The sequence below is a fragment of the Austrofundulus limnaeus genome, unplaced genomic scaffold, assembly GCF_001266775.1.
Source record: "Austrofundulus limnaeus strain Quisiro unplaced genomic scaffold, Austrofundulus_limnaeus-1.0 Scaffold34, whole genome shotgun sequence".
NCBI lineage: Eukaryota > Metazoa > Chordata > Actinopteri > Cyprinodontiformes > Rivulidae > Austrofundulus > Austrofundulus limnaeus.
The window spans coordinates 2,744,226-2,751,672 of NW_013952436.1; the positions used below are offsets into that span (position 1 = coordinate 2,744,226).

The 7,447-nt window shown below is 36.2% G+C and overlaps 1 protein-coding gene across 1 annotated transcript in view; it reads left to right on the forward strand.

Annotated features, from left to right (window-relative positions):
* ctnna1 (catenin (cadherin-associated protein), alpha 1) overlaps positions 1 to 7,447 on the forward strand; it is an 83,376-nt gene that overhangs the window by 11,071 nt on the left and 64,858 nt on the right. Inside the window, exons 4-5 of the mRNA XM_014006146.1 lie at positions 3,495 to 3,661; positions 4,864 to 4,983. Coding sequence (XP_013861600.1) covers positions 3,495 to 3,661; positions 4,864 to 4,983 — 287 coding nt within the window. The remainder of the gene's footprint in view (positions 1 to 3,494; positions 3,662 to 4,863; positions 4,984 to 7,447) is intronic.

Here is a 7,447-nt window from a genome sequence, read left to right on the forward strand (position 1 = left end):
GTCATGTAGTGCTTATATTCCAAAACAAAATCTGCGCTCTCCTTTCTTCTGTCCATCGACCCAGAGCTAATATCAATATCGTATTGGGACACCCCTACCCGTATGTACCCCAGCAACATATTCATTCTTGTGCTTTTACCATTTCTTAACTGTTTAAACCTAGCTTTATTTCTTTGTTTTATGAAGAATGAGGAAAAATAAATAAGGCACATTTGTTTCCACGTTTGTGCCTTTGTTCGCACTAAAGACACTCAGACTGAATTATTCTGTTTTGTTCTTCCTCAGTGATCCTGGTCCTAATCTTACAATATTTAATGATTTTTCTGGACACAACTTAAAACAATTTTTTTTTCAAAACACTTCTGACAATTTGCACATATTCACACTTAATTAGAATACCAGATCTTCTCCACACTGAAACACTTTTTGTAAAAACAAACAAAAGTACTTATTTATAAAGTGATTTTGTTGCCACATCATACATTGTTCAAATAATGTAACACACTTTTTATCATTTACGCACTGGTGCACTAAACCTAAAACACCTTTAGCACCTTTCCTAGGTGTCCAGTAAATTTACAAAAATAGAAAATGCATGGCATAAAGTCATCATGAAGTCAGAAAAAAAAACATTTGATTTCCATCAGTTTTTTTATAAACTATACAAATCTTTGTGTAAACATAGTAAATGCACTGTGCAACACAACTTCTATAACAAAAACCACCTTCTAATTCAGATGTCATCTTTGCCCAGCTGAAAATGGGAAGAATCTCATTGTGTGCTGATTAACTCATACCTGATTGCTGTGTTCTTAATTAAGCATAAGTGTCGGCACACCTGGTAAATGTTCAATATGGCCACACCTGTGAACTATTTGGTTCATAGGCTTGGTCTAATGAAATGGTGTTTTCAAATGACAATGAAGTGACATTCTTTTTTCGTTCAAAGCAGATACAGCATGTTTAGTGTTTTTACAAAAAATGTGAGGCTGATATTGTGCTATATTTGTCAAATTTGAGCTGGTGTTTTGCTCCTATAGTATAAAGTTTTGTGAACTGTAGACAACTCTGCTTTAAGCACGCTGTGTGCTGCATCTGAAGTGGTGAATGTGGATGGGATTGTTGGACTTTCATGACGAAATTGCCTCGTGGTCCGCATTATCGGCATTTTGGCACCTTCTTGTCGCAACCCGCGGCAGAATTTTTTACCCCCTCTACATACGAACTTATTGTTTATAATTATAAAGTTTGTGTGTAACATACAGGGTTAATTGATAAAATATTAATAATTCTTAAAATGACTGGTTGTTTTTCAGCACGGTGTATTCTAATTATTTTTCTAGTGAGAAGGTTGTTTATTCCGATGTCGCTTGAACATTGCTCGGGTCGTGTTGGACGGGAAGCGGCTTGACCAAAACGGATAAAAATAAACACGCATTCTCATCGCCGCTCTGGCAAACATGTACATATATTATTGGTTCTGTTTGTTATGATATCTGACCTATAAGTATGACGTCATAATTCCCTGATAACTATCAGGCCGATAACTATTGTGCACCTCTAAAAAGGATGATCAAACGCCGAACAACCACTTGTCGGCTGCCGAACGACCACGCTGAAGCCTTTAGTGTGTAATAAACCCACAAACTTACCACTATAACAAGACAATGTAGAAAAATGGCTAGTATGAAGAGATCCTTTTCTGTTGGCTCTTTTTGTTTAAACCCTCTATAGTCTTTTTTTCTTTGCTCTGTGAAAATAGCTTTRACTGTTTACAGTGAGAAATTCTTAACAAGTTTAATCAAAACCAATATGTTTAGTTTATCTAAGAAGCTTTYGTAATTTGAAACTTAAATATAGTTTTTAGGCCCATCGTGTCCTGGATGAATCTACACCAGCACATTGAGGTCGTTTCTATTAAATACTGTTCCTGACTAACATGTTATACTTGGTTTTTATTGCTTAAGTGAAATTACAGCAAGAACCAAGTTTCTGATGTTTTGATGTCTTATATTTTAGAATACAAACATGACATAAACCTTTAGTTTGTTTTTATATGAATGAGAAGTGATTTTTAATGAGTACTAATACCTTGCTATYATCAGTCCACTGACTAACTTGAATTTGTCTGTCATCCATGTTATCTTCTGGCTGACTGCCRTTTAGCGTGGTGATGAGTGTCACCCGGAGAGTGACACAACAAGTCACATGAGGTCTGATGTGCTCGGTCACAGAAAGGTTACATTTTTAAAAAGTGTGACCTCTCCAATTAAGGACACACTTCAGAGTTGCCTAGTTCTGAAAAGAAAAATGATGTGACGTGTGCTTTTCTCATTTTTATAGAAAAAAATATGTCGGTTACATGAACAAATTTATGCCATTGTTTAAAAAATGTTGACAATAACAAACAATTCTACAACAAAAATGAAAGTAAAGGTTAAAATAGTATGTCAGCTGTTTGTTTCACATGAATAAAATGATTGAGCTACTCCTAGAATACACTTTGTCACAGTGGAAACATTTGTCAAGATGATAAAAATTGAACACAGACATAAACGGCAAAATTATTTTGTAGTCGTCCCAACTCCACAGCACAAATCACCACTAAAAGTTTATCATGTTTATTCTCTTGTTCCTGTTCTAGTCTATAAACCTGTACCACAATATAGAAACATGAACAAGGCAAGTACTTGTCCTTTTTGTTTTTGGAATGCAGCAGTGTTGTTGTAAAGGCTTTCTATACAATTCAGGTTTGCCTGTCTCCTCCGCTGAAGCAAAGTGCAGATTTACTGTCTTGTTCATGATTTGAGACTACAGAAGCAATTTGTGTGCTAAGTCAGCTGTGCAGTCCCATTCGATGTAAGCGAATGCGCGATCCCGGACAAACCAGACAGTGAGCCATTGTTGTCGTTTTGACCTCCCCTCTTTTCTGTGGGCACTTCTATCGGGAAGCAGGAACACTTTGTGACACGTGCTGACCTTAGTCAGGCACGGAAGATGCGTCATACCGCTGCCTTTCCTGCACACTCCTGTAAATCTCAAATAATGACTTCTGACGCAGTAAACATGTTGCGGGGAATGGACCGTGACTGATTTCAGACACGTCATGTTGTGTAGATTGCTGCTGAAACTACAAGCCAAAACTGCCAACAATGAAAATAGTTTTTGCATGATTTAGTAGCARATTTTGTCAGTTGTAATGCATAACAGGCATTTTATTAAAAAACAAAACATGTTTTGGCAACTTTTGAGGTATTGCTGCAGGTGTTTTCCTCGCAGTTTATAAGAAACTTTAAAAAAGTAAATATGGAAGTGAATAAAGTGTTTACTTCATGGTATATTTCTGTTGAGCTTCTGCACCACTGTGTTAAAATAAATGACTAGTTTGCAATCCAAACAAATGACCCAGTTTTACATTTTCAATGTATCATTTATATTCTGAATCTAACCGATTAATCAAAAAAACGTTTTTTTGCTTTGTCATTAAATTTCAGGCGAGTCGATGCGACTGGCCTCTGGAGAATTTGCAGATGACCCCTGTTCTTCTGTGAAGAGGGGCAATATGGTTCGTGCTGCCAGGGCCCTTCTTTCAGCTGTCACACACCTGCTGGTTCTGGCAGACATGTCTGATGTCTACAAACTTCTCCTGCAGCTTAAACTGGTGAGATGATTCAATATGTTCTTGTTTTACTGATTTAAAATCAATATTTGATTTCAGGAAATTAAATAATTTTTCCCAACAAAGAATGACATTTTTTATTGACATACCAAACTACACACATTACTGGTTTGAATAAAGATGTACCTGGAAACAAAAACAAAACATTCTTTAGCCTGTTCTGAKTCGTCCTCCTGATGGGAAAACTCCAACTCCACCATATGGGTTGCAGCTGGCTGTCTCCCATTGACAGGTTTTATAATGTCCTCATTCTCCTCTGCATTTTAGGTGAGCTACCTGATGGAGCTTAGTCTGTTGAGGCCCTTTGTGATAAAAAAAAACAGGGATTATGGTCACTGGTCGCAGTGTGAGAGCAGCACACGGTCCACTGCTAGAAATACTGAGTTGAGACTCACCTGAATACAAAGACTTTCACAATAACACTCTGACTAGTCTGCAGCCTGCATGCTTCAGCCACTCGAATGTTGTAGCTGTTTTCATCCTTTATCAGAATTTAAAGCATATTTCCACCAAGATTACCTGGAATCTTTTATCCCAGGAGTCTTTTATTGTATTTTATTTTTAGTCCCTAAATGGTCCTGCACTGTTGGTTGTTTATGTTTCCACTAATTTAATTGCAAATAGATTGTACCTGCTACTACAGAGTTTACTAATGAGATAAAATGTCTGGCTAAACAACTGCAACAACACCTGGCTAGAATTATTGCAACACATCTGTTGGAGGTTGTTCTTTTAATAGTTTGTATAAAAAGAAAAATCAGAAATGTGCTGTGAAACTATAAATTGTGAATGACTAAAATTATTATTAATGCCAGAATGTTGGAATTGTAATAAATTGTAGTTTTGTGGCATGTTTGATTTATTTTAATTAAAGCTCCAATAGTTGTGATCCTGTCATTTTTACAGGGGCTGTAGACTATTAAGAAGTTTTCAGCACATTAAAACCTTCCAGAAAAGTCAGCTTTTTGTATAAAATCAGCTCAAATTGTTGTGGGACCAAAGGTTAGTAATCTGGGTTCACATGAAGGATCTTTAAAGGGTTGAACTGATTCTTTTATCAGCTTTGATATGTTCTGGTTTTTTAAGTGTCTATGAATTGTTTCAAATCAAATTGAGTTAAAATTTGCTATGGTGTGGAAAAAACATTTAATATTCACTATTAACTCTTTGTTCTCTTGGTTCAGGTKGAGGATAATCTGGTGAAAGTTCGCAACGCAGGAACAGAGCAGGACTTGGGAATCCAGTACAAGGCTTTGATACCAGAGGTGGACAAGCTGAACATGATGGCTGCCAAGAGACAGCAGGTAATGACAGACATTTGGTGGATTTAATTGGATTGCATGGTTACTGTTATTACGAGATGTTTTCTGTTCACATAACAAATGGTAATTTACAGTGGGTAGACTATTCAACAACAAACCTTATTTTCTACATAGGTAAATGGATGGATAAACAAATTTTGTCGAAGAAATGTGTAAAAAAATTATAGAATTCTCACTTTGGTACAAGTGTTGGTCAGTCTCAAAGTAGATTTAATGTTTTCCTGAAAACAGAAGGTTTATTTTTTACATATCCAAGAGGCGCGCTGTCCAWCTCCTTAATGCAGATGAAAATGACCGTGGAGTTGAGTTTATTTTGTGATAATGATACATGACAAGAATCATAAATTATTTGTTTATCAAACTAACAAATGTATTAACTATATTTTATCTTAAATATTCTTCATGCTGGCCCATAGTAAGACTGTTTTCTTGGTCTTGCCAGTGCTAATTTAACTTTAGTGTTTATGTACCAAAAAATGTCACCAACATTAAAGTGGACATATGAAAAATTCACTTTTATATCTACATGTGGACAAAATTGATACCCCTTGTTTAGTGAAAGAAAAACCCATAATCACAGAAAAAACTAGAATTTGACAATAATAATAATAAATTAAAATTCTATGAAAATGAACAAATGAAAGTCAGACATTGTTTTTCAACCATGCTTCAACAGAATTATTTTTAAAATAAGTCATGAAACGGGCTTGGACAGAAATGATGTCACCCTTAATGTTTTGTTGCACAACCTTTGAGGCAATCACTGCAATCAAACGATTCCTGTAACTGTCAGTGAGACTTCTGCACGTCTCAGCAGGTACTTTKGCCCACTCCTCTTGAGCAAACTGCTCCAGTTGTCTCAGGTTTGAAGGGTGCCTTTTCCAGACTGCATGTTTCAGCTCCTTCCAAAGATGCTCAATAGAATTTAGTTCAGGGCTCATAGAAGTCCACTTCAGATTAGACCAGTGTTTTTCTCTTAGCCATTCTTGGGTGTTTTTAGCTGTGTTTTGGGGCATTATCCTGTTGCAAGACCCATGSCCTKCGACTGAGACCAAGTTTTCTGACACAGGGCAGCACATTTCTAGTAGACTAGATAGTCTTGAGATTTCATWGTACCCTGCACAGATTCAAGATGCAGCAAAGYAACCCCAGAACATAACAGAGCCTCCATGTTTSACAATAGGAGCAGTGCTCTTTTCTTGAACATAGAGCTGATGTGTCTTTTCAAAATGTTAAATTTTGTCATTGGTCCATAGGACATTATCCCAGAAGCTTTGTGGCTTGTCAATATGTAGTTTGGCACATTCCAATCGGGCTTTTTTATTTCTCTCCCATGAAGTCCACTTTGGCTCAAACRACGATGGATGGTGCGATCTGACACTGATGTTTCTTGAGCTTGAATTTCACCTTTAATCTCTTTAGAAGTTTTTCTGGGCTCTTTTGTTACCATTCGTATAATCCGTCTCTTTGATTTGTCCTCAATTTTCCTCCTGCGGCGTCCATGGAGGTTGGCTACAGTTCTATGGATCTTAAATGTCTGAATAATATGTGCAACTGTAGTCAMAGGAACATCAAGCTGCTTGGAGGTAGTCTGTTAACCTTTACCTTTTAACATTCTTGTCTATAATTTTCTTTCTAATCTCCTGAGACAACTCTTTCCTTTGCTTCCTCTGGTCCATGTTGAGTGTGGTACACACCATGTCACCAAAGGCACTGTGAGTATCTGTGTAGCCATATATACAGACCAACTGACTGATTACAAGATTGTAGACACCTGTGATGGTAATTAATGGACCCACCTTGATTTAACATGACCCTTTGGTCACATTATTTTCAGTGGTACCATCATTTCTGTCCAGACATGTTCCATATGTTTTCTTTGTTAAAAAAAAAACTAAAAACAAAATCTGTCAAAGCATGGCTGAAAAGCAGAGTTGTAAAGTAACTAAGTTGAAATACTTCTTTACTGTACTTAAATAGAATTTTTGGGTATCTATACTTAAGTAATTATTTTTCAGCCTACTTTTTTTAACTTCTACTTCTTACATTTTCACACAGTTATCTGTACTTTCTACTCCTTACAATTTTTAAAAAGACAAAAAGTAGAAAGTCGTTACTTTTATTTCATTTTTGCTTGTTTTCATTCCATCTTATTGTAAAAAATACTTTCCATATAAATTGTGCCTCCTAGATAGTGAATTTAATTGTGGTTGAATGAAAAGTATAAATATATAAAATTCTGAGACAGTGTTAGTTTGTACACAAACAAATTATGTCACACTCCAGCAGGACGTAATCATTAAAATAAAAGGACTGTACCTAAGAAGTATTTGTATTTCGCAAATTATATTATTGCATTTGGCCGCAGCCCTCAGATTTTCATTTTGAGGAAAAGGTTTGGGCAGCCTTGATAAATGTATATAAACTGAAACCGCTAGACTAGTGC